The 27,500-nt window shown below is 43.5% G+C and overlaps 1 protein-coding gene across 1 annotated transcript in view; it reads left to right on the top strand.

Moving 5' to 3' along the window:
• The window catches only part of LOC143288265 (uncharacterized), a 36,688-nt gene that overhangs the window by 3,021 nt on the left and 6,167 nt on the right, over nucleotides 1-27,500 (top strand). The window contains exons 3-12 of the mRNA XM_076596613.1: nucleotides 59-139; nucleotides 818-885; nucleotides 3,944-4,078; nucleotides 4,698-5,052; nucleotides 5,316-5,566; nucleotides 5,877-6,053; nucleotides 7,858-7,980; nucleotides 8,580-8,845; nucleotides 12,022-12,101; nucleotides 26,184-26,348. Coding sequence (XP_076452728.1) covers nucleotides 59-139; nucleotides 818-885; nucleotides 3,944-4,078; nucleotides 4,698-5,052; nucleotides 5,316-5,566; nucleotides 5,877-6,053; nucleotides 7,858-7,980; nucleotides 8,580-8,845; nucleotides 12,022-12,101; nucleotides 26,184-26,348 — 1,701 coding nt within the window. The remainder of the gene's footprint in view (nucleotides 1-58; nucleotides 140-817; nucleotides 886-3,943; nucleotides 4,079-4,697; nucleotides 5,053-5,315; nucleotides 5,567-5,876; nucleotides 6,054-7,857; nucleotides 7,981-8,579; nucleotides 8,846-12,021; nucleotides 12,102-26,183; nucleotides 26,349-27,500) is intronic.

The raw sequence follows: 27,500 nt of genomic DNA, 5'->3' as shown, positions 1-27,500 counted from the left end.
CGAGATGAGGTCATTCATTATCCAACAGTAACGTCACGCTGTTGTGTGTGTCTTTCAGGAATCCCTGCTGGTAGTGATGTGAACTGTACACGTGACAGCGATTGTGTGCCACCTGCTGTTTGTGTATCCATGAACTGTAGTAAGTACATACAGACATAGAAACACACACACACACACACACACACACACACACAGCCACACAGACACACACACACACACAGCCACACAGACGCAGACACACACACACACACACACACAGCCACACACACACACAGCCACACAGACGCAGACACACACACACACACACACACACACACACACACACACACAGATGTACAGACACACACACACACAGATGTACACACACACACACACACACACACACACACACACACACACACACACACACACACACACAGATGTACAGACACACACAGTCACAGAGGCACAGAGAAACGAAGACGGAAAATGTGGAAACAAAAAGTAAAACTGTGTTGTGCTTGTCTCTTGTGAAACCATCCCTTTGAAACACGTTCATGTACAGACACAAAGTAAAACTGTGTGGTGCTTGTCTCTTGTGAAACCATCCCTTTGAAACACGTTCATGTACAGACACAAAGTAAAACTGTGTGGTGCTTGTCTCTTGTGAAACCATCCCTTTGAAACACGTTCATGTACAGACACAAACAGAAGAACTGACAGACAGACAGAGAGACAGGCAGTGCAGTGTCAACAGTGTTGGTAGCATCATGTAGTCTGTATTGGTAGCTGAGTGAATTTCATACATGAAGTAATATCTCTGGTTCATTGTTGTCAGCTCTGGAGACAACACCTAGCCCACTGGGTGAATTTAACAAAACCAGCATCTTGAGAAAGCTGAATGAGGTGAGTTGAATTCTTTCTCTTCTTTTTTCTTCACCATTCCTCTTCCTTCTTCTCATTTTCTTCTTTTCTTCTCAGTAATTCCTTCATTATTCTTTCCTTTCTTTCTTCCTTCTTTCCTTCTGTCTGTCTGTCTTGTCTTGTTTTCTTTCTTCTTTTTTTTTCCGTTGATTATTTTTCCTTTCCTCCCCTCATATTTTGGCTGATTTTTCTTTTTTTTTTTTTCCTTCCTAGCATGTCTGTAGTTTACAAAAAATGTATTTAATAAGTAACTGTCACGTAAATTGTAAGCGTGCCAAAACTTCCATCAGCCAATGAACCATTCATTCAGTCAGTCAACCAATCAATTAACCAATTAATTGATCGATCTAACTCTGCAAGTGTTTTCTGCATCATAAAAAACCATGTTGCAATATGACGTGATGAAGTATATTCTGTTGGTCAGCAGAAGCCATTTTGCAAAAGTTGTCACATTGTAGGAATGTATTCCGTTTGGGGAGGTTGGTGATGGAAAGAGGACGTAGTGGTGGAGGGACTACCAGTATGCAAGAAAATTGCATCATCCTTTTAAAGTGAGTAAAGATCTGTTTGTGTTCACGTCTTCACAAGCCGCTTCTGTCACAGACTGTAGCTGGTGAAAATAGACGTGCGTGTTTCATTGAAAGTTCCAGTCTGCAGCAAACATTCTTTCTTTTAAACACAGCTGGATTCAGATGAACTTAGTGCCAGTACCTGAGACTGAAGTCTTACGTATGATGTAATGTAGATACCAATTCTTGAGCTTGTTGGTGATGACTTGTGATGTGGTGATGGACAAACAATGTAGCGGAAGTGAGGGTAAAGGAATGTGCTACAGTGTGACGGTGAGCCTCTCCCCTTCCCCCTTCCTGACTTCCTGACTTCCACACCGACACGTTGAAGTGATGGGACAGGAGGTGTGAAAGATGTGGATCTCAGTGCTGAGTGGGTCGCTTTTCTTGATGTCCTCTGTATGCTGACACTTGTTCTTGTGTGTGTCTGCTGACTCAAAACACTGCACTGAGTCTCGGATACTCTACCACCATTTTTCATTGCCCTGGTGACCTCGTTTTTCTTTTTCCAAGGACCCCTTCTTAGATCGCTTGTGGCACGAAGTGTGTCAGCCTTGAGTAGAATACTTTCACATCGTCTGGACTGCCCTCTGACTGCAGAGTGGTTTCCAGCCTGCTCCATGCATTACAGTTACTGCTTGGCTTTGCTGAAGCAGCGGGGCTCACAGTGGTCCTTCAGCACAAATTTCACCGCCTCACCTCTGACAGACTGCTCAATCTCGCCAGAGACTGACTGTGTAGCACTGACTGTATCACTCAATGATGATTGATTCTGGTCAATCCCTTGTCCCAAAGACTGACTGTGTAGCACTGACTGTATCACTCAATGATGATTGATTCCGGTCAATCCCTTGTCCCAAAGATTGACTGTAGAACTGACTGTATCACTCAATGATGATTGATTCTGGTCAATCCCTTGTCCCAAAGACTGACTGTGTAGCACTGACTGTATCACTCAATGATGATTGATTCTGGTCAATCCCTTGTCCCAAAGACTGACTGTAGAACTGACTGTATCACTCAATGATGATTGATTCCGGTCAATCCCTTGTCCCAAAGACTGACTGTAGAACTGACTGTATCACTCAATGATGATTGATTCTGGTCAATCCCTTGTCCCAAAGACTGACTGTGTAGCACTGACTGTATCACTCAATGATGATTGATTCCGGTCAATCCCTTGTCCCAAAGATTGACTGTAGAACTGACTGTATCACTCAATGATGATTGATTCTGGTCAATCCCTTGTCCCAAAGACTGACTGTGTAGCACTGACTGTATCACTCAATGATGATTGATTCCGGTCAATCCCTTGTCCCAAAGACTGACTGTAGAACTGACTGTATCACTCAATGATGATTGATTCTGGTCAATCCCTTGTCCCAAAGACTGACTGTGTAGCACTGACTGTATCACTCAATGATGATTGATTCCGGTCAATCCCTTGTCCCAAAGACTGACTGTGTAGCACTGACTGTATCACTCAATGATGATTGATTCTGGTCAATCCCTTGTCCCAAAGACTGACTGTAGAACTGACTGTATCACTCAATGATGATTGATTCCGGTCAATCCCTTGTCCCAAAGACTGACTGTAGAACTGACTGTATCACTCAATGATGATTGATTCTGGTCAATCCCTTGTCCCAAAGACTGACTGTGTAGCACTGACTGTATCACTCAATGATGATTGATTCCGGTCAATCCCTTGTCCCAAAGATTGACTGTAGAACTGACTGTATCACTCAATGATGATTGATTCTGGTCAATCCCTTGTCCCAAAGACTGACTGTGTAGCACTGACTGTATCACTCAATGATGATTGATTCCGGTCAATCCCTTGTCCCAAAGACTGACTGTAGAACTGACTGTATCACTCAATGATGATTGATTCTGGTCAATCCCTTGTCCCAAAGACTGACTGTGTATCACTGACAGTATCACTCAATGATGATTGATTCTGGTCAATCCCTTGTCCCAAAGACTGACTGTGTAGCACTGACTGTATCACTCAATGATGATTGATTCCGGTCAATCCCTTGTCCCAAAGACTGACTGTAGAACTGACTGTATCACTCAATGATGATTGATTCTGGTCAATCCCTTGTCCCAAAGATTGACTGTAGAACTGACTGTATCACTCAATGATGATTGATTCTGGTCAATCCCTTGTCCCAAAGACTGACTGTGTAGCACTGACTGTATCACTCAATGATGATTGATTCTGGTCAATCCCTTGTCCCAAAGATTGACTGTAGAACTGACTGTATCACTGCGCGTGCGCGCGCGCATGTGTGTGTGTGTGTGTTGTTGTTGTTGGTGGTGGTGGTGGTGGTGGTGGTGGAGGAGGAGGTGGTGGTGGTGGTGGTGGAGGTGGAGGTGGTGGTGGTGGTGGTGGTGGAGGAGGAGGAGGAGGAGGTGGTGGTGGTGGTGGTGGTGGTGGTTGATGCTCTGCTTCATTGTGTCCACAGTCAGAAGTGAACCAACAGACCGTGATCCAAACCAGAGAGGTGCTGGAGCAGCAGGGGGAGACGACGGCAGCAGACGTGGTGTTGGTGGCTGACATCCTTCATCGTGCATCCCAGCTTCAGGACGTCTCTCAGCAGGTCCGTGATACTTGGGTGTGGAGGTTTGTCCCCACGGACCTGATCAGTGCGAGGCGGGCTGTGTGTAGGACAGACACATTGCAGTGTTGTGTTGATATATATATATATATATATATAACGATCACACAGTCTTGGGGTCTTGGGCTCCACTCCTTGTAAAATAAACTGAATACTACAAGTGGTAAAGTATCAAGATAAAAACAACTGTAGTCCTTGCATGTCTTTAAAACTTGAAATTAAAATGCAGCACTTTTTCGCCGAAGTTCAGCTTCTTCAGGCTGGGGCTCCTATCTATATCATTTTCAAAAATCGATAATGACAGTTACCGCAACAGAAATAACAGGATTTGACATGAGGTTGTTCACAGTTCACTGGCCCATAAAGAAAATGTATTCCTATCATTTACACCACACAACTTTAGCATGTGACTACAAAATAAAACAACAAAAATACACTCACATACACACACGCACACAGAGAGAGAGAGAGACAGAGACAGAGAGAGAGAGAGAGAGAGAGAGAGAGAGAGAGCCAAGCAAGCACAGGAAACGAGTTTCATGCACCTGATGCTGTTTTATTCTTTCTACGTCCACACTGATCCGTGCAACACCCGTTCCAGACGGCCACACACCTGCTGAAGATCGTGGACACAGTGGCGGAACTGAACCAGTCCGTGTTGCACGAGTCCAACTCTGTGGGCAACACCACCAACAGGCTGATCGTGGCCGTGGAACAAGTGGCGGGCAGAGTCACCTTGCCGGAAGGAACGGTTCGCCTGCAGACCAACAGCACCGTGCTGCAAGTCTGGAACCTGACCGCCGCCGCCCCGTCCTCTTTCTTGGGGCTTCTGCTGAAATCGGACGGGGAACTCGTGAACGTCACCTCCGTCAGCAACCAGTCAGATCGCCGTGCGTACGCCGAAGTGGATACGGCCGTATTGCTGCCTGGGGAGATCGGTCACAACATTGTGGAAGGTAAACATATGGCAGAGGGAAATAATGTCTCCCAGTTCTTTTGAAAAGGACAGAAAGGATTGTTAAGATGTGGAGAAGTGTCTCTCACTCTCTCTCTCTCTCTCTGCCTCGCTCTCTGTCTCTCTGTCTGTCTGTCTGTCTGTCTCTGTCTCTCTGTCTCTCTCTCTGTGTCTATCTGTCTCTCTCTCACTGTCTCACAAACAAACACACACACACACACATGGCCGTCTCAGTCCCATCTTTGAAGTCCTTCACCATTTCAGCCAACCCTGGCAGTGACGTCAGACTGTCAGCCAGCGTGATCACACAGACCAGTCTGTTCCGAACGGTCGAGCAAGCAGACACAGCAGACACAGACACGTCCCAGACCCAGACCACAGAGGACAGGCCGACAGCCAGGGCCAGACTCAACAGCAAAGTGATCTCTCTGAGGATCACAGTGGATGGTCAACCTGTGACGGACCTGGCCCAGTTTGGCCAGGATAACGTCACCACTGTCTTTCAGCCACTGCAGGTATGGTGTGTGTGTGTGTGTGTGTGTGTGTGTGTGTGTGAATGCGAGTGCAGGTTCGCCGACCGAGGACCGAGGCGCTTGCACACACAAACAAAGGAGGAGAGAGAGAGAGAGAGAGAGCTACAGACAGATATACAGACAGACAAACCGACAGATATATAGATATACAGACAGACAAATCGACAGATATATAGATATACAGACAGACAAATCGACAGAAGACAGACAGACAGACAGAGACAGAGAGATGGCCAGGAAACTGTGCTGTGATACTGACTGTTCTCTGTCGCTTTCTGTGTTTCCATTGCAGACCATCAGCACCAGGTCGGAAGCAGAGCGGAGGGAGCGGACGCAGTGTGTGTTCTGGGACTTTGCAGAGAGGGAGGGCAGGGGAGCATGGTCCACGGAGGGATGCCACTTGGAACGCTTCGTGGCTGAGAAAACCGTGTGTCTCTGCAACCATCTTACCAACTTTGCGATACTCATGGTCAGTGTGTGTGTGTGTGTGTGTGTGTGTGTGTGTGTGTGTGTGTGTGTGTGTGTGTGTGTGAGTGTTAGTATGTGTGTTTGTCTGTGTACGGTGTTTGAGAGAGACAGAGAGACTAAAGGACAGCTGAACAGCAAATGCTAAGATTTTTTTTTTTTTTTTTTTTTTTTGTTTTTTTGTTTTTTTTGGTAGAGATATCCTTTGCAGTTGTCATCAGTGACAAGGAACGATGTCAGCATCCTTCCTTAGTTCTTCCTTTGTGTGTTATACTACTCTGACAACCTCCCTCCCTATGACACTATTTTCAGTGACAAACCCCCTCCCTATGACACTATTTTCAGTGACAAACCCCCTCCCTATGACACTATTTTCAGTGACAACCCCCTGATATGACACATTTTTCAGTGACAACCCCCCTCCCCATGACACGGTTTTCAGTGACAACCCCCTCCCCATGACACGGTTTTCAGTGACAACCCCCTCCCCTCATGACACGGTTTTCAGTGACAACCCCCCACCCTCATGACACGGTTTTCAGTGACAAACCCCTCCATATGACACGGTTTTCAGTGACAACCTCCTCCCATATGACACGGTTTTCAGTGACAACCTCCCTCCCCCATGACACGGTTTTCAGTGACAACCCCCCCCATGACACGGTTTTCAGTGACAACCTCCCTCCCCCATGACACGGTTTTCAGTGACAACCTCCCTCCCCCATGACACGGTTTTCAGTGACAACCTCCCTCCCCCATGACACGGTTTTCAGTGACAACCCCCCCCATGACACGGTTTTCAGTGACAACCTCCCTCCCCCATGACACGGTTTTCAGTGACAACCTCCCTCCCCCATGACACGGTTTTCAGTGACAACCTCCCTCCCCCATGACACGGTTTTCAGTGACAACCTCCCTCCCCAATGACACGGTTTTCAGTGACAACCCCCCATGACACGGTTTTCAGTGACAACCCCCCCATGACACGGTTTTCAGTGACAACCCCCCCATGACACGGTTTTCAGTGACAACCCCCCTCCCTCATGACACGGTTTTCAGTGACAACCCCCTCCCCCATGACACGGTTTTCAGTGACAACCCCTCTCCCCCATGACACGGTTTTCAGTGACAACCCCCCTCCCCTCATGACACGGTTTTCAGTGACAACCTCCCTCCCACATGACACGGTTTTCAGTGACAACCCCCCCATGACACGGTTTTCAGTGACAACCCCCTCCCTCATGACACGGTTTTCAGTGACAACCTCCCTCCCCCATGACACGGTTTTCAGTGACAACCCCCTCCCTCATGACACGGTTTTCAGTGACAACCCCCTCCCTCATGACACGGTTTTCAGTGACAACCTCCCTCCCCCATGACACGGTTTTCAGTGACAGCCTACCTCCCCCATGACACGGTTTTCAGTGACAGCCTACCTCCCCATGACACGGTTTTCAGTGACAACCACCTCCCATGACACGGTTTTCAGTGACAACCTACCTCCCCCATGACGCTCACTCCTAGTCCTTCACACACACACACACAGAGCAACACCCAGAAGCTGTCTGCCGCTGTGGTTGTGCCAGCAGTACGCAGGTAGCCGTCAATGGCAGGTCACCATAAGGCCACACACCACAGGAGACCGTGCACCGCTGCTGAGTCGTTGGTGGTGTCCAGTCATTCGTGGAGCCAGACCTCTCTCTCTCTCTCTCTCTCTCTCTCTCTCTACACACACACACACACACACACACACACACACACACACACACATAGGCAGACTGGAACAGAGTGTCTGACTGTATTTTCAGGACTTCTACGGTCAAAGTGTGAAGAAACGTCACGAGAGCATCCTCAGCTCCATCACCATGGCGGGGTTTGACAGTCTCCATTGGTGCCTTGTTCCTCACTCTCCTCGCCTTCATATTTGTCAGGTGAGTCCGGAGGACATCTCCCACCTTTCCCTCTGCAAAATTCCTGGGGATTATCAGGAGGGTGTTGGGATGGGGTGTGTGCGGGGAGGGTGAGAAGGCTTGAGGGAGCTAGCTGTCTTCTCTCTCAGCCCATGGGATGGGGTGGGCTTTGAGGGGTAAGGGGAGGTGGAGTCACCATACAAGGGAAGCAACCGTACCTGCATCGTTTTCGCTATGTTCGTTTCGTTACGTTCAGTCCAACATAATGTCCTGCTCACATAAAACCCCTCCCCTCCTCCCTCCTCTACAACTGTCCTTGTACATTCGGGGAAAATTATTGTCATTTAATGCAACTGACGTCTCTGCATGGAGGGAGCTGCTTTACTTGCATCTGCTTTCGATTTTGTTTCGGTTTTTTGTTTTTTTTTTCCCGTTGGTTATAATCTACATTTAGATCTTTTATCACACGCATACCTTATTTTGTACAGGATAGGGGAATCAGTCCATGCTAGACACTGCACCAGTGGGTCATGGTAAGAATGTTACATGAAAGTACTGTTGTGGCAAATTACCTGTTCATTTTGTTTCTCTGTGTAACCCATGTTTCCTCGTGCCGACAGGAAGCTGCACAAAAGCCTCCCCCAGCAGGCTTTGTTCAACCTGTCGCTGGCCATGCTGATCTCCTGGGTCATCTTCCTGGCCGGGGTGAAGCGTGTGGGGAGTCACGTGACCTGCCTGCTGGTGGCCATCTTGCTGCACTACTTCATCCTGGTCACCTTCCTCTGGATGCTGGTCCAGGGGGCGCTGCATTACGTCATGCTGTTCAAGGGCAGGAGACGACCTTCCACACCACGCTTCATGCTGAAGGCTGGACTGGTCGCTTGGGGTGAGACAAGGGACAGCGAGTTGCCGAACTGCAATTATTTTTCTAATCTTATATTATATATCTTATATATACAGAGAGAGAGAGAGAGAGAGAGAGATCTGAGCAGGCGTGTGGGTGTGAGTGCACATGTATTATACATCAACATCTTCTGAAATAATGATTTGACAAGGCACAAGTGAGTTCATATACAATGAGTCAGTCTAATTCTGACAAAGCTCAAGTCATTACATAATATTGCCTTACAATAGTCTGATGTGTGTGTGTGTGTGTGTGTGTGTGTGTGTGTGTGTGTGCGCGTGTGTATGTGTGTGTGTGTGTGTGCGCTTTGGTGTATGTGAGGTGTGTGTGGTGAAATTCTGCCACCCCTCCCGTTATCTTGTGTCTGAAAATCGCGGGGAAGCTGTACTTTGGGGAGAAGATAGAAAATTTTCATTATCCCTGAATTTCCCGGGGGTGGTTTTTCATTTTTTAAATAGTTTTCCTAACTTTATTAAACGAGAAAAAAGGGGTTTTTCCCTGCCCCCTGAAAGGAAAGCTGTGTGGTATTTTTGGTGTTTTGGGTTTCTGGTAGCAATAAAGACAGAGGAAACCTCACAACTAAACAAAGGGTTCAGGGGAAAAAAAACCCACTGGCCTGTTTCGGGACCCTGCAAAAGGCTTCAGGGATGTAAAGGGATAAAAACCCCCTTTTAATCAGGACCATAATACGGGGCCCAAAAACCGGGTTCCAAGTTGTTTTCCCAAGCACTCCCCCCCTGTGATGGTCGAACCCAAGAAAAGGGTTGTTTTCAATTTTCTGACCCGGCCCGGAGTGTTGGGCCCCTGTTTGTGACCGGGGAAGGGAACCTTTTTTTTGGGGGACGATCGCGGAGGAGGACTCGACCTAAAAAATCACCCGGGAAGGGGTTTGAGGGGAAGAAAAGGTCCTCCCCCCCAACCCGCCCCCAAAGTCATTCCATTTTGGAGGGGGGTTTGGGGGAAAGGGGTCTTTCCCCCTTGGTTTTCCCGCTTTTGGGGGGGGGCGGGGACATACCCTTTGGGCCCCGGGGGTGACCTCCCTTCCCCCACATTTGCACTGGGGGAACTGCTCTCGGGGTTTGGCACCCTGCCCCTTCCCCTCTCCTGTTTTGGGACCCCTGCTTCGCTTCCCTCAGTGGGGGGGAAAAAGGGGGCCCTGACCTAAAGGGAGACACCTTCTGTCAACCCCCACAGGTTCCTCACGGGAGAGGCACTAGTCTTTGTAAACCTTTGGCTTTTCCCCCCCCCTCCCCCCGGGGACCTTGGTTCCTCCCAGGGGGGTTACACTATGGAGGTGGGGTGCATGCGCCACTACTGACCCCCCCCCCCCATCCCGGGGGGTTCAAACGGATGGGGGGGGGAAACGGGGCGGGCGCCCCCCTTCGCGGGCCCCACCCCCCCCCGGGGGGGGAGACCAGCTCGTTGCAAACGACCTGTGCCCGGGGGGTTTTTCCTCTCCCGGGGGGCACCAGTGTGTGGCAGGCTTTTTCCGGGCTGTCCCCGTCTGTCTGCTGGGGGGTTTGGGGACAAAACAGGTGTCCCTTTTTTTTTAGGGCCCTTCACCTGGTTTCACAGGTGCCGGGCCCCCCCGGGAAGGCTTGCCCTCTAAAGATGGTCAAAACAACACAGATAAACACAGAAGATGGTCAGAAAACCCCAGATACACAAAAAGATGGTCGGGACTAACACAGTTGACACAGAAGATGGTAGGCTAAAAAAGATGCACAGAAAAGGTTTCAAACCAAAGGGCGGGACTAACTAGATGCAAGAAATGGTCAGATTAATCGCCCAGACAACACAGAGGATACAAAAGGGGTGGGTCCTAACACAATGAAAAAAGAGGGTTTCAGACTAACACAGATGACACAGAAATGGTCAGAAAAACCAGAAAAACACAAAAGATGGTCAGCCCTAACCAGTACACAAAAGGGTGGTCAGACTAACTAAAGATGACACAGAAGAGGTCAGCTAAGGGTCAGACTAACTCAGATGACACGAAGATGGTCAGACAATGGCAGCCCTAACAAAAGAAAATACAGAAGATGGTCAGACTAACACAGAGGGACCCAGAAGAGGGTTTCGGACAACACAGATGACACAGAAGATGGTCGGGACTAAAAAGATAACACAAAAATTTTTTTCGGGGACTAACAAAGATGACACAAAAGATGGTCAGACAAAACAGGAAACAAAAGGATGGCCCGGGGCCCAACAGAAAAACACAGAAGAGGCCCAGACTAGCACGGGATGACACAAAATTTGGGTTGACTAAGGGTCAGACAAAATTTAAAAGGGGGGACCAAAGATGGTCAGACAACACAGATGCCACAAAAGAGGGGCCCGACAAAATGGTCAGAAAAACCAGAGGGACACGAAAGGGTCAGATAATGGCCCGACTAACACAGATGACCAGAAGTTTGGTCAGACTTCCACCGATGACACAGAAGAGGGTTTCAGACTTCCACCGTGAAAAGAAGATGGTCAAAAACAGACGACAAAAATGGTCAGCAACAAATGGAACAGGAAGATGGCCAGATAACACAAAATTGACACAAAAGATGGTCAGACAAAAACAGATGATACAGATGGTGGTCCCCCTAACAACATGAAACAGAAGATGGGTCAAAATAACACAGTTTACACAAAGAGGGTCGCCAAACACAGATGATACGAGGGTGGCCCACTAAAAAAGAGGAAAAAAGGATGGGGGTGACTAACACAAAAGACACAGAAAGGGTAAAAAACCAGATGATACAGAAGAGGTCAGACTAACACAGTTGACACAAAGAGGGGTCGGGACTAACACAGATGAAAACAGAGGGGTCAGACTAACACAGATGAAAACAGAGGGGTAAAGACTAACCCCAGATGAAAGAAGATGGTAGACTAACACAGGGGCAAAAGAAGTTTGGCAACTAACACAATCACAAAAGATTTTCACACAAAACAAGATTTTACAGAAAAAGGTCAGAAAAAACAGATGAAAACGGGAAGATGGTTAGACTAACACAGAAAACCCCGAAGATGGTCGGGGACAAAACACGGGAAGACCAAAAGAGGCCCAAACAACACAGATGAACCCCAGATTTCAGAAAACAAAAGTAAACCAGAAGATGGTCAGATTTAATGGCCCGGGGGACAAAACACGATGCCCACAGAAGTGGCCCCGACAAAAAGGGAGGGGACAAGAAGTGGTCAGACAAATTTGGTCAGACAAACTCAGATGACAAGAAAAATGGTAAACTAAGGGCCCGACAAAACACGATGACACAGAAAAATGGTGAGACTAACAATTGACCCCGAAGATGGTCGGGACTAACACAGAGGGACACAGAAATGGTAAAACTAACAAAGATGAACAAAATGGTAAGATAACAAGATGACACAAAAAGGGTTTTAGACAAACACAGATGACAAAAAGATGGTCAGTTAACACAGATGTCAAGAAGATGGTCAGATAACAAGATGAACCAAAAATTGTCAGACAAAACACAGAGGGACACAGAAAAAATTTTTCAACTAACACAGATGACACAGAAGATGGTCGGGACTAACACAGATGAAAACAGAAGATGGTAAAACAAGGCCCAGACTAACTCAGATGACACAAAGAGGGTCAGACAAAAGGGTCGGGACAACAAGATAACACAGAAGAGGGTCAGCCTAACACAAAAGACACAGAAGAGGGGTTAAAGCCTAAACAGAAAAACAGAAGATGGTCGAAAACACAGATGACACAAAGATGGTCAAAACAACAGGATGAACAGTGGGGTCGATAACACAGTGAACAGAAGATGGTCAACTAACACAAAATGAAAACAAAAATATGGTCAGACTAACCAGATGATACAGAAGAGGGTTCAGACTAACAAGATGACAGAAGTTGGCCAGAAACCCAGATGACACAGAAGAGGGCCCCAGACTAACAAAGATGATACGATGGGGGTTTCAGACTAACACAGAGAACAAAAGAGGTCAACTAACACAGATGATACAGAGGGTCAGACAAACAGAGGACACAGAAAAGGGTCAACTAAAACAGATGACCAAAAGATGGTCGGGACAAACACAGGGGACACAGAAAGGGGGTTCACAAAAAAGATGAACAACGAGGGTCAGACTAACACAGAGGGGCCAAAAAATGGCCCGGGGCTAAGGGTCAGACAACACAGATGACCCCAAAGGGGGTCAGACAAAACCCCAGATACACAGAAAGGGTCAAACTAACACAGAGGGAACGACGAGGAGACAAACCCCGATGACACGGGAAGATGGTCACACTAACACAGGATACGAGGGATGGTCAGGCAAACCCCAGAGAACAGAAGGGGTCGGGGCCCAAAACACAGATGATACAAAAATTTGGTCAGACTAACCCAGATGAAAAGAATAGGTCGGGACTAAACAGAGGACAAGAAGAGGGTCAAATAACCAGTTGAAACCAAGAGGGTTTCAGACAAACACGATGATACACAAGAGGGTAGACAAAACACAGTTGAACAGCATTGGTAACTAACCCAGTGAAAGAAAAATGGTCCATAACAAATGACACAAAAAAGAGGGTAAATAACACGTTGAACAGAAATGGTAAAAACACAAGATGTAAAAGAGGGGGGTTTCAAAACAAACACAGATGGCACAGAAGAGGGTCAAAACTAAGGGTCAGACTAACCAGAAACACAGAAGATGGTCGACAAACCCAAATGTTTACAAAGATGGTCAAAACTAACACAGATGACCAAAGAGGGCCAGACTAAAAAGATGATACACAAAAAATGGTCAGCCCAAACCCCGTTGAAAAAAGATGGCGGGACAAAGGGTCAGACTAAAAAGTCACAGAAGATGGCCCGCCTAACACGTTTCACAAAAGAGGGTTTCAGACTAAAGGTCGGGACAAAACTAGATGACACAGAAGAGTCAAAATTAAGGTCAGAAAACCACAATAAAACAAAAGATGGTCGGGCAAACACAGATGACACAGAAGATGGTCAACTTACACCAATAAACACAAAAGATGGTCAGAAATGGTCAGACTAAAAAGATAACAAAGAAAAGGTCGACTAAACAGTAATACAGAAAAAGGGCGAAAACCCCGATGAAAAAAAGGGTCAGACTAACACAGGGGCCCAAAAAAAGATGGTCAGACTAACACAGATGACACAAAAGTTTGGCCAGATAACACAGTATACAGAAGATGGCCAGCCCAAATAAGCACTGAAAAAAGTTCATGTTTGTCTTTCCTGTTTTTCCCCGGGGAAAACCAGGTCTCTTGTTCGTCGGGGGACCGGGCGGAATCAACTTTTTTTTGTGAGTCGAACCCTGCCTGACTGGGGGTAAACTGGCGGAGACAGCTCCCCCATCTCTGCTGGGCCTTTTGGGAAGCAAATAGGCTGGGATTTTTAGCCCCCCTAAACCCCTGGGGGGTCGGAGTTGTCCCCGGAGTTTGGGGGGAGGGGGGGGGGGCGGGTTTCAAATTTCCCAGCCGGTATGGAGTCTTTCCGGCCCCAACTTGTTTTTGGGAAAATATCCAAAGTTTTTCTCAGGTGTGGTCAGGGCTTTGTGACTCCAGTATTCTGTAAACTGTAAAATCAGTACATTACCCAAAAAAAAAAGAAACTTTTTTGTGTTTTGGGTTCATTAGTTGTGGATGTCGCTGACGGGGGCCTTTTTTTTACCCCCCCTGGGTGTGCCATCCCCTGTCACCACCAACATCGCCAAACTCCCTGTTGGTCGTTTATCGATCTGTCGTGGCCCAAGTCACAGTGGCGGCCCCGTTAACTCTAAGGGGTCCCCTGCCTCCAACAGCTGTTTTGTGGGCGGGGAGGTCCCCCTGTCTTTTGTCTGTCTGTTCCGTTGTTGTTTCTCTCTCTCTCTCCTTTCTCTCTCCTCTTCTTCTTGCAAAAACACATTTCCTTACTTTCTCTCTTTCAATATGCACACAAATAATGTATGCGATACCTTTACTCTCTCACACACCACAACAACCCATAAAATATAGACACACAGACACACAGACAGACGACGGGAACACCAAAAAACACCAAACAAAACACACACCCCCCACACCAACACACAAACCCCCACCAACCGCGACTAAGATTTTTTCTTAAAAATTTGCTTTCAAAAATAACCCCCCGGGGTTCACCCGGAAACTGGAAAATAAGGGGAAAACGGGGCTCTAAATTTCCTCACAGAAACGATTTTTTCAGCGTTATTTTGACCCCGGTAAACCCGATGGGGGGGACCACTGGGGGGAGGGCATGAAGGGGGGAAAGCGGAAAAAGTGGGATGGGGTTTAAATGCTCTTTTCCCAAATGCTCAATAAAATGTCAAAAAATAATAATTGTGGACGCCCACGCGACAAAATGGGTAGGTTTGCTGGGGGTAAAATTTTTGTAAACCCCGCTGTAAAATGACAAGGGGTGAAAAATATCAAAAATTTTAGTATTTTGGTTATCCGATTTATGGGTTTTTTTATTTTAAATTTCCCAAATATTAAAAAAGAAAAAAATTTTTATTTCTTTATTTTGATGTTTTCCCCTTGGGAAAATTTGGGGACCAAGATTGGGGGGAAAAACGAACTCCCTTTTTTCAGAAGTTTGTTTGTGGGGTCACAGGAGATCAAATGCATGTAATTTAGCCCCCAAAAAATATTGAATTTTTATTTTTGGTGTTATTTAATTCTCTCTACTTTCAATTTAAAAATTAATTTTTTGGAAATTTTCCCCTTATCCCTATTTTCCATTTCACCCTCACATTGTAAAAAATTTTACAAAAAGTTTTACCCTATAAACAATCAAAAATATAATAATTATAAGATTTTTCAGTTTTTGCCGGGGTATTCCATAAGAACAGCAGAGGGGGAAATGGGGTCCCAACCCAAAAATTTGGGTAGAAGAATTTTTGTGGAGAATTTTCATGTCCCCAAATTAAAATCCCACTCTTGGGCCAAGAGGGTTTTTGGGGCGGTCGGAATGCGATGGTTCCCAAAAAGGGAATGTCCCCAAGGCGCAGTCTGGGGGGTATGAAAAAAAGTTTTGTTCCTTTAAAAAATTTTGGGTTTTTTAAAAAAAATAATTTAAAAAAATATAATGGTAAAAGCCCGATATTTGATTAATCGATAAAAAAAAATTTTTAAAAAACAAACAAAACCCCTTTTTTTAAATTCAGGTTGCTTGGGTCCCAAAGCATAAAAGAGACAAACCCAAGTGCAGGATTTTTTCCCAGGGCCCAGGGTTTAAAATTCTCAGTATTGGGAAATTTCATTAGCTGTGATAAAAGGGGAGTCTGGGCTTTCGTCAAAAATGTAACGGAAAAGGGTTTCACCGGGAATTTCCCGTGCTTAAAAAGGGATAGTTAGACTAAAAGGGAAAAGAAATGGCAAACAACCCTTTATATCATTTACGAAGAAATTGGCCCGAATCATGTGCTTAGAGATAGTCAACACCCAACGAGATTGTGAAATTGTTGGGAAAAGGGGGTTTGGGATTGCCCTGTGAGAATTTGGCTGACGGGCCCTGAAAAGGATTTTGGGTTGGGTGACCCCCCTTGTGGAAATACCCGGTCCCCTGAAAAAAGTATGATGGGGGGGACCCCCCTTTTTGGAAATTTCCAATACCTGAACCCAAAATTGATGGGGTGACCCCCTTGTGGAAAAAAAAGGTACACTTAAAAGATATGAAAGGGGGGGGAACCTTTGGGTAAAAAACCCGGTACACTGAACAAGATATGGGGGGTGCCCCTTTTGGAAAAACCCGATTTTTTTTCGTATATTTAAAACCAAAAAATTGAAAAAAAGGATTAAGTCAAAGAAATAATTTTTTCATTTGAGAGAGGGGGGAGGGAGGGGGGGGGCGAAAGGGGGCAGGGGGCATTATCTAAAATTTTTTAAAAAAAACTACCCGCATTTTTTCCCCCCTTTCCCATCAAAAATTTCTTTTATCCCTTTAAAAACATGTAAAAAAAGTAAATAGTGCTTGTTCAAAAGACCCCAAAAAAAAACCTTTAAAAGGGAAATTTTAATGTCATTGCAATGAAAAAGGGGGGGGCCCCGTGGGGGAAATATAAATATTTTATATAAAATATATATATATATATAAAACAATCTACTTCCCGGCCCTTCCCCGGCCCCTTGGCCCCTACCTAATTAACCCCAGTGAGAAGCCCCCCCTTTTCCTTTTTTTTTTTAGTTTTTTTTTCATCACAGTTTTTTAAAAGGGAATGGGGAGTATCCTTTTCCCCGTTTTCCGGGGGAAACCCCCCCAAATAGCTTTCCAATTTTTTGTCAGAGACGGGGGTTTTTAATGGGGGGACGGTTTTTCAAACTCTTTAGCCCCTTCGCATGTTTGTGCCCCCCCTTCCAATTGGTTTTTTTACGGAATAACTAGCCCCCACGCCTTCCGCCAGACTGACTGGGTTTAGTGGTCCCTTTTGCAGCATCATGTCCCCCTGTTGTTTCCCGATGTCTGCGTAGTCGTCTTCACTCCTTTTCCATGTACCCCATCCCCGCCAAAGTTCTGGGGACTTTTAAAAATGTCTCTGTGGGTGTACCCCCTTCTCTCTCTCCTGTTTCTCTCTCTCTCCCTCTCTCTGGGTTTCTTTGTTGGGTTTTTTTTGAGTGGTGTGTTTTCTCTCTGTTCTTCTCTGTTTTTCTCTCTCTCTTCTGTTTCTTTTTTGTGTGTGTGGTTTTCCCCCTCTGTGTCTCCTCCCCTCTTCTGTCCTTTTCTCTCTCTTGTTTTCTTTGTGTGTGTGTGTTTTTTTCTCTGGTCCCCTCTCCCTTTTTTCTTCTCTCTCTCTCTCCCCTCTCTTGTTTTCTTTTTGGGGGTGTGTGTGTTTCTCTCTCTCGTCTCTGTCTGTCTGTCCCCGCCCTTCAGACCAAAAAAGAGACTCCCCATTAAAGAAAAACCCCCAACGTTCCCCCCCTCCCTGTTCCAGGGCCGTTTGGGGCTTTGCCCCTTTTTTTCGGTGGGGGCCCCGCCCGGTTTCCTTTCCCCCTTTTACCTGCAAACCAAACCCCTTCCAGGGTTTTGTCATCTTCTCATGTACCCGGGCCCGGGGTCCGAACGTGGGGGCCTTCCCGGGGGGCAACCCCTTTGGAGACCCGGGGGAGGTATTTACAGCAAAGCGAAAGGCATTCCGTTAAAAGGCGAGAAAAAACCCCGGGTTTCTGAAACCCCGGGTGTCCAAAACCTCGGCCCCAGGTGTCCACTTTTGGCCAAGGGGTCCCCAAACTTCTGAGCCAGAAAGGCCGTCATGCTCTGAGGGGGGTTGGGGAAAACAACGTCCCCTGAGGGGAACCCGCTTTGCCCCTTCCAAAGGGAAAAGCGCCTTTAGTGACAACTGGGGCCCCCCCCGCAGGGGATCACCAGTGATCTCGTTTTCCCCGCCAGGGAAGGGGGAAAGGGGGGCAGCCCCCTTTTTTTAAAATGTTTTGTAATTTTTTTTTTTTTATTTACAACCCAAAATTTTTTCTGTGTAAATTCGGTGGGTGTCCCCCCCGGGGGGGCACCCTCGCCAAACAACCCCCAAACGCCAACCCATTTTTTTTTTAAATTTTTTCCTGCGTTTCAATTTTTTTTTGTTTTTCCCATCGAAGTGGGTTTTTTTAATAATTTTTCCCGGAACAACCTTTTTTTGCCGTTTGGGGTTTTTTTTACTTTCGCTAAGGGCCTGCTGCCACGGGACCCCGGGATTTTTCGTTCTCCCAATGACTAGCGCCAGCCACCACCAAGGTCTAGTGGAGGAGGAGAAAAATGGTTTGGGTTTGGAAGAAAATTTTCCATTGGATGAGTGATGGCCCAAATTGCTGTGCTAAAAAATTTTTTATCGGAAAAAAGGATAATAATTCAACGTTATGAAAGTTGGGAAATATTAATTTTTATACTTTAAAAACTAAAAAACAGAGATTTTTAAAATTCAGAAACCAAACCCACCGGGCTCTTTGGAAACCCGAAAATTTTTTTTTTTGAATTTTTTTGACCTAAAAAACCCCAAAAACGACCACGCAGATTTATTTTTCAATTTTAAAAAGAACAAGCAATTCCCCGTTTGTTCCCTTTGAACTTCCAAAAAATTTAACTTTTTTTTTTTTTTTTTTTTTTTTTGTTTCCCCCCACGAAGTTTTAGGGGGGCCCAAAGCCCTTCAAATTTTAAAACCTCCAAAAACCCCACACCCGGGGTTTTCCCCCTTTTCCAAAATCCTTTGCCCCCAAAAACCCCAAAATTTTTCCCCAGGCCCCCCAAAGGCCCCGTCTCCCATCCCTTGTTCTTCCCCTTTTTTTTTAATAATTTAAAAACCCACCTTCCAACCCAAAACCCCCAACCCCCCCCTTTAATGGCTTATCCACCAACTATATTTCCCCCCAATACCCCACCCCCCTCAAAACCAAAAGCCCCCCCCATAATCCCCCCCCCTTTCCCAATTTTTTTTGGCCCCCCACCCCAATGGGGGTTTCAAACGGGTTCCCCCAAAACCCCTTTAAAAAACTTTTAATATTTTTTTTTGATTAATGGGGGGAAAATCATGATAAAACTTTCTTACCAAAAATTTTTGTTTAATTGCCTTAACAAAACCCCTTAAAATTTTTAAAACCCCTTCCCTTCCCTAATTAATCCCCTTTTAACCAACCCCAAAATTAAAAAAACCAAACCCCCAATCAATAATTCCCCCAAATTTTCCCCCCCCAAAAAAATCCCCCAATCATTTTCCCCCCTTTTTAAAATTAAAACCAAAACCAAAAAAACTAAAAAAAACAACAACCCCACAAATTTTTTCCCCAAACACACCCCAAAACTTTCTTACAAACCCCTAAAAAAAATTTAATCTCCAAATTTTTCCCCCCAAATTTTTTTTTTTAAAAAATTTAAAACCAAAAAAATTACCCCCAACCCCCCACCAAAAACCCCTTCACCAAATTCCCCAAAAAATTTTTTTCCCTAAAATCCAAAAAAAACTTAAAAAAAATAAAAATTCAAACCCTTTAACCCCCCCAATTTACAATTCAAAAACAAACCTTTTTTTTTTTTTTTCCCCCCCCTAACCCCCCAAAAACCAAAAAAACAAAAAAATTTTTCAAAAAAAAACCCTTTTCCCCTTTTAAATCCCCCCCCAAACCCCCTTCCCTTTAAAACCTTTTATATAAACCTCCCAAAATTTTCCCCCTTTTAATTTCCCAATTTCCCCTTTTTTATATTTTCCTCTCTTTTATTAATTAAAATTATCCCTTCCCAAAAAAAAACCCCTTTTTAAATCCACAAATTCAAAATTTTAAAATCAATCCGATTTTCCTTTTGTCCTTTACACTTAAAATAAAAATATTAAAAAATTTAAAAAAAATAAATGATAAATAAGAAATAAAAGCTTTTACCTTTTTTCCTTTATTTTAATTCCCATCGCGCCACAAGAGACTTCCCCCGTTTCCCCCAATTACCCCATTAAAATTTTTGGCAACTCTTAACAAAATAATTACAAAAATTTCCCAAATTTGTGACGGAAACTAAATTTTTTGGGCATTTAAAATTTTTGGGAATAAAGGGTTCCCGTGGGTAGAGGAAAGAGAAGGGCTTTGGGCCCTACCCCCGAGTTTTTCTTGAAGGAAATTGGTTTTTCCTTATCACTTTAAAACCCCTTCCTTTAACCCCCGCTTTGCGGTTCCCCCTGGTAAAAAAATCCTTCATCCTTTCCTGGGGCTTTTGGTCCTATTGGGGGTTTAAATTTTGTGTTTTTTTATTTTCCGAATTAGATTTTGTTTCATTGGAACCAAATTCAGAAACTTTTTTTAACTAAAAGTTAAAACCCCCTTTTTTTGATCTTTTTGGGTTTAACCCAGGTTTTTGGGATTTTTTTAGGGAAATGTTTTAATTTGAAAAGATGATTTTTGGGCAATTTAAAAAACAAAAACCCCCCCCTTTTATTGTTTTGACTTTGTTTCGTAAGTAAAAAACGGAAGTTATGGTGTGTAAAAAATTTTTAGGGGGAAAATAAAAAAGGAAACTTTTTTCCCCCCTCCGGAACCATTGTGGTTTTTAAAGGGGGGGCATTTGGCAAGATTTAAGCAATGAAAACTTTTTTATATTCCGGGTTTTGTTTTATTAAAAAAATAAACCCCCTTTTATGCAAAGAGCCCGGGGAAACTGGGGGGGGGAATCGGGGAAATTTGGAAAAAAAAATTGCTAAACCCAAAATTTGTTTCAAAAAAACAAGGTACTTTTAATCGCTTTTTTGTTTTTTTGTTTTTGATTTGAACGCGGCAACCAAAGTTTTTAAAATTTCTCAAAAATTTTGGGTAAGTTTTTGAAAAAAAATCAAAGATTTGGGAAAAACCGCGGGTGGCCTGGGGTTAGTGGAAATGGTTTTTTGGTTTACGGGGATGAAAAGTTTTGGTTGATGGTATTTAAAAAAAAAATATTTGGGATACCTGATGTAAAAATACTGGTAACCCGTATAAACATTGGGAAACCCCGTATAAAAAATATTGGTAACCCGATATAAGAAAATATTTGGGTTAAAACCCAAAAAAGGGGGGGAAAATTTATAAGAATGTTGGGTTTTAAAAAAGATCACTTTTTAAAAAGGGGTTTTCCCCAACCCCAACCATAGATTTTCAAAGGGGCCCGTTTAGTTGGAAAATGAATGTGTATGACACTGCTCACCCGATCTTTAAAACTGACCAATGCAAATCTATCAGTAATCAGCCCTGCATTCTAAAAGGATATCTTAAATCTAAAATCAAGATGAACAACGTTTCTCACATTCAAATGTGTCGGAAAACCTCGGCAGCATGAGTGTGCACATACTTATCTGTAAATGACACCGACTGATTCTCCAGTAGTCTGGTCTCCATGCATGTATTCAGAACTTTATTTGATTTGCAACACTGGTCCTCCGGTGTGCTGGGGTCTCATTTTTGTGGTGCTTATTGAACTGTACTGCATTTTTGTAGCGATTTTTCATTCTTCTATTAAAGCAAGCAAAATGATTTGTCAGTATTTCTGTATGTTTGAACAGTTGGAACACACACACACACACACGCACACACACACACACACGGAAGAAAACATGTGTGCACGCATTACCCCTGGTTGACAAAAAACGTAACTTTTCTTTCATTCATTTATTCATTCTCTTTCTTTTGATTTGTCTTTCTTTCTTTCTTTTTAATTTCGTTTTTTTTCCTCTCTCTCTCCCTCTCTCTCACTCACTCACTCTCTCTCCCTCTCTCTCTCTCTCACTCACTCACTCTCTCTCTGTTTCTCTCTCTTTCTTTGTTCACTTTGTTTATCTCTCCATTCTTTCAATACCTTTGTTCTTATGCACACCACGTTACACCTCACCAATAGTTCACACAGTTACACCTCACCAATAGTTCACACAGTTACAGTTCACACACAATTAAAGCTGCAACTGGTCCCGGCTCACGTTGAAACAAACGTGAATCACGTGCTGAGTTCATCTCTCTCTCTCTCTCTCTCTCAAGCAGCGTTGTTCAGCGCCCCCGACCCCTATCCCTCCCTCCCCCTTTGAAGCAAACGTGAATTACATGCTGAGTTCATAATCCGACGGTCTGTGTGTGTGTTTGTGTGTGTGCACACGCGCGTGTGTGCGCGCGGGCATGATGCACGGTACAATCAAATTCGTTTGTTGAGTAAAAACAACAGCAAAAACAACACAGTTTGTTACGGTAAGATGAAAGAAGAATCTAAAAACAAAAAATATGATTAAAAAAAAAAAAAAAAAAGACCCAAACTCACGATTCTACAACTGGAGTCAAACTTTTGGATGATTTTTTAAGTTTGCTGGGTGTTGTTGTTTTTTGTGTGTGTGTTATTTATTTCATTAAATAAGAGGCGTAGCACTTATGGACGAACACGACATAATGAGCGGGGAGTGAAAGACATACGCACAGTCAGACAAGTTATGGTTGTCTTTGTTGTCTTTGTTGCAGTTGTCTTTGTTGTCTTTGTTGCGGTTGTCTTTGTTGTCTTTGTTGCGGTTGTCTTTGTTGTCTTTGTTGCGGTTGTCTTTGTTGCTGTTGTAGTTCATCTTGTAGTTCAGTTTGTATATCTTTCCTTGAAAATTAATGATCAAAAAAGTCTTTAGTGATTTTTAGTCTTTTTATTGGTCATTAATTACATTCTTTGTCTCCCCCCCCCCTCTCTCTCTCTCTCTCTCAAATAACTTGAAAAAAATCAGCTACTAAATTGCAGTTAAATGCTAATCTTGATATAAAAATAATAATAATAATAATAATAATATGATTGTTTTTAGAAAGAGGGAATAGTTGGCAGCGTGGGAAAGGTGGGTTTACGATAGTATTGTTCTACCAGTTGTTGATGTTTACAAATACCTTGGCATTGTTTTCTCCACTCGTTTTGAGCTTTGTAGCTACACGTAGAGACTTGTATGAAAGTGCAAAGAATGCACTGCTGCAAGTTATGAAGAAACTTTTTTTTTTTTTTTTTTTTTTTTTTTTTTTTTTTTTTTGTTGAACAGTAACTCTCTGGACATTTTTATTAAACTTTTTGATACTCAGCTACAACCAACCGTACAGTATGGTTCAGACTTGTGGGGATTAGATAAGACTGCTATTGTACATTGTGAATCTGTTCACTTATTTGGACTGAAAAAGTTTTTAGGAGTCGACATGAAAACCTTATGATCTAGTGTATGGTGAAACAAACAGATATCCAATATATATATATATGTTCGTCATTGGTTGAAACTGTTAAGAATGAACAATGGTAGATTACCACGTAAATCTTACAACGTTACAATGTTACATGATTTAGATCTTAAAGGGAAAAGAAATTGGTTGTCAAATATACGAACATGTCTTTATAAATTTGGATTTGGGTATGTATGGATATTTCAATAGGTTGGTGAAGAGACCATGTTTTTGAAAACTTTTCGTCAGCCTTAAATAGAATGTAGGTTGCAAAATGGGGACGAGCATGTAAGCCTACATTCGAGTGATAGAATTGATTTGTACAGATCGCATGCTTCTACTCACTTAGTGAAGAACTATCTTATATCTAACATGGACCGTCATCTACGATTTATTTTGACTAGATTTAGACTTGGTATGTCCTTAATTAATACACACCAATATCGTTATAAAAATGTATGTAATTCAGTAACGCTGTGTCCTTAGTGCAGGAAAAAAAGAACCCACGGCAACAAAGGGGTCGTTCCTGGCAAAATTCTATTGAAAAATCCACTTCGATAGGAAAAACAAATAAAACAGCACGCAGGAAAAATACAAAAAACAAAACAAACAAGAGAGGCAAGGCCTTCAAGAATCACTTGTGATAAATTAAGTCCCCTAGCATTAATTACAGAGTAATTTCCCCTTTTTACTATATGCACCAAAACGTTTGCAAAATAAATAAAAATTCCATGCTTAGCAAAAGAAGTTCCTGTTTGAACAAAAAATGATAATAATGACTGCTCTTGTTGTTGGGTCAGAATATCAGATCAAAGTGCAAAGTTTAGAGAATACAAAAAATATAAATATAACAGTAAATGCAGTTTGCATATAATTAGGCTTCTTTTTTTTTTTTTTTTTTTTTTGTGTGTGTGTGTGTGCCCATCCCAGAGTTGCAGTATTGTTTTAAACAAGATGACTGGAAAGAAATGAATTTTTCCTATTTTTATGCCTAATTTGGTGTCAACTGACAAAGTAGTTGCAGAGAAAACGTCAATGTTAAAGTTTACCACGGACACACAGACACACACACACACACACACACACACACAGAGACAACCGAACACCGGGTTAAAACATAGGAAAAATGACTGCTTTACTCACACTCCTCAGAAAAATGACTGCTTTACTCACACTCCTCAGAAAAATGACTGCTTTACTCACACTCCTCAGAAGTTTCACACCTTATAAATCAGCTTTCACATACCAGCCAGGGTCCTCTTCAAAGAAGAGCAACAAAGCTGATCTATAGCATAAAAGATTATTCATATCAAGAAAGATTAAAGTACTTACAACTACCATCACTTAAAGCAAGAACAGTAAGAGGGGACTTGATACAGACGTACAAAATATTTAATAGGTCTGACGATGTAAACAAAGCATGCTTTTTTGTACTCCAAAGGTAGACACTGCAAGAAACAGGACAGAGAAAATATTTAAACATTATTCTAGAACAAATTTAAGAAAGTTTACATCTAGTAAAAGAGTAACAAATTATTGGAACAAACAAATAAACAATATTAAACGTGCACCTAGTATAAATACTTTAAAGAACTTCATAGATAAACATGAGTTATTGACAACAACAAAAAGTTTTAATACGACTTTGAATCTGAAGGGGCATAAAAAGCGAAAAATGGCTAAGTTGTATATAACAACGCCCCAAATCCTAATCCTGAATTAATTAATCTCCTGACGTGCGGCTGATAGACTTTAAACAACACAAATTCAATTAGGTTCCAGGTAATCAGAGTGTTTAACTCACTGAGTACGGCCAGTCCTCTCTTCTCCTCTACACAGACCCCTCGGATGTCCAGTAGGTGTCTCAATGATCCAACCTTTAGCTTCGGTCAGCAGAATTGTGGTATTCTTTGTCAACATTCACCTCTTCAGTGTAAGAGCCTTCCGCTTGCAATATTTTGATGATGGTAATTGGGGAGAAACGCTGTTAACGTCGTCTCTTTCGCCGTTCGTATGGAGAGAGTTAAGAATACAGTTAATTCAGATCAAGTGCAGCACAGTATGTGTGAGAATGGTCACAGGTTGTGCGATAAACAGACACACTGTTTAGAACAGTATATAGTCACTGTAATGTAGTCAGTGCGTGTAGTGACCTAATCAATTTCAATGCTAAATTTAGCCATTCGAAGGAAGTGCTGGTAGATCTATGTGCCTCAAAGTGTTCAGACAGCATCATAGTAAATGACTGCAACATATTTTCATTCAGTTGTCTCTGGCTACAAATTTTGTATTTGTCTTCAAAACATTTTAAGGGTTTGCCGGTTGTCAAGAACAAGGAGGGTTGTGTGTGTGTGTGTGTGGTTGTGTGTGTGTGTGTGTGAACGCTGCCAGTTATGGTAGACCCACTCTCCTTGTAGCTCTGCCGCGTGCTCCTTACAGCTTGGGAAGTCTATGGAATGCACGTGTTGCACTGGAAAGCATGACGTGCATTGTAAGCTACGAGAGTTTTCTTCGTTTGGAAAACCAGCACCGTTTGACTGTGGAGCAAGACACTTGACTAGGTTTACAACAGTATGGGGTCCTATAGAGAGGGACGCTCAGTTAGACAAGACTTATTTTGGCTGCGGAATTCATAAACCGTTGAGGTTTTGTCCTAGGGGACTCCACTCTCCGTCTGTGGAGACCCGACTTCATCCCGCTGTTTGTGTGGCCTTCTTCCATCGTGGGGAGCTCGAGCGTCCCTGGTGGACGTGATTCCCCAAGTGCTGCACCAGAGTCGACCTTCCAGGACAACGAATTGTGTGGTGCCAGTTTTGATGAAGGTGAGAGAGAGCGTGAGAGAGTTGGCCATAACGTTTGGTTGAAAAGTTGCACGCGACACCCGTTAAGGTCATCTGGCTTAACTCTCTCCATACGAACGGCGAAAGAGACGACGTTAACAGCGTTTCACCCCAATTACCATCATCAAAATATTGCAAGCGGAAGGCTCTTATACTGAAGAGGTGAATGTTGACAAAGAATACCACAATTCTGACGACGGAAGCTAAAGGTTGGGTCATTGAGATACCCACTGGACATCCGAGGGGTCTGTGTAGAGGAGAAGAGAGGACTGGCCGTACTGAGTGAGTTAATAACTCTCTCCATACGAACGGCGAAAGAGACGACGTTAACAGCGTTTCACCCCAATTACCATCATCAAAATATGGCAAGAGGAAGGCTCTTATACTGGAGAGGTGAATGTTGACAAAGAATACCACAATTCTTACGACGGAAGCTAAAGGTTGGGTCATTCAGACACCCACTGGACATCCGAGGGGTCCGTGTAGAGGAGAAGAGAGGACTGGCCGTACTGAGTGAGTTAACGGGCTACTGTTTACAATTACCACCCGTTCACAAACGTACTGTGCGTTACTTACTTCGACACCCGAAATAATATCGTTGCTAGTGTTGCGAAGTTCAAACTGAGATAAAAGTTCAAATTCAGTCATAACCGCTTAAGCGACATTGGATAAATCCTACAAAAAATGCAATATCCGTGGTTCTAAAACAAACAAACAAACAAACAAAACAAAAAAACTGAACAACATATAACGATTATTCACCTTCTCAATGCGACAAAGGCTATTTAAAAAAGAATGAAAGAAAAACAAAAAAAACAAATGCGAATTGGTCCACTCAGAACCCAGTCACCCGGATCGAAAAACGTGGTCGCCAAAATATGAATAAAAAAATTTATATATATATATATATATATATATAAAAGAGAAAAAAAAAGTAAAGTGGAACTGACAAGTTCACACGAAATTCGACTCCGAATCAACAAAATGAATTTTTTCCCCTTCTTAAAAAAAACAACACAAAAACAAACCAGGATGTAACTGCAAACAAACAATTTCTTAAAACGATGCTGGCTTTGTTTCCCTTAACCTACACACCTGTCTTGTCTCTGAGGAAACTGAAAACCATCGCTGAAG

The sequence above is a fragment of the Babylonia areolata genome, chromosome 12 (assembly GCF_041734735.1).
Source record: "Babylonia areolata isolate BAREFJ2019XMU chromosome 12, ASM4173473v1, whole genome shotgun sequence".
Lineage (NCBI taxonomy): Eukaryota > Metazoa > Mollusca > Gastropoda > Neogastropoda > Buccinidae > Babylonia > Babylonia areolata.
Note: the sequence above shows the minus strand (reverse complement) of the source record. Positions and strands in the feature narration are given on the sequence as shown.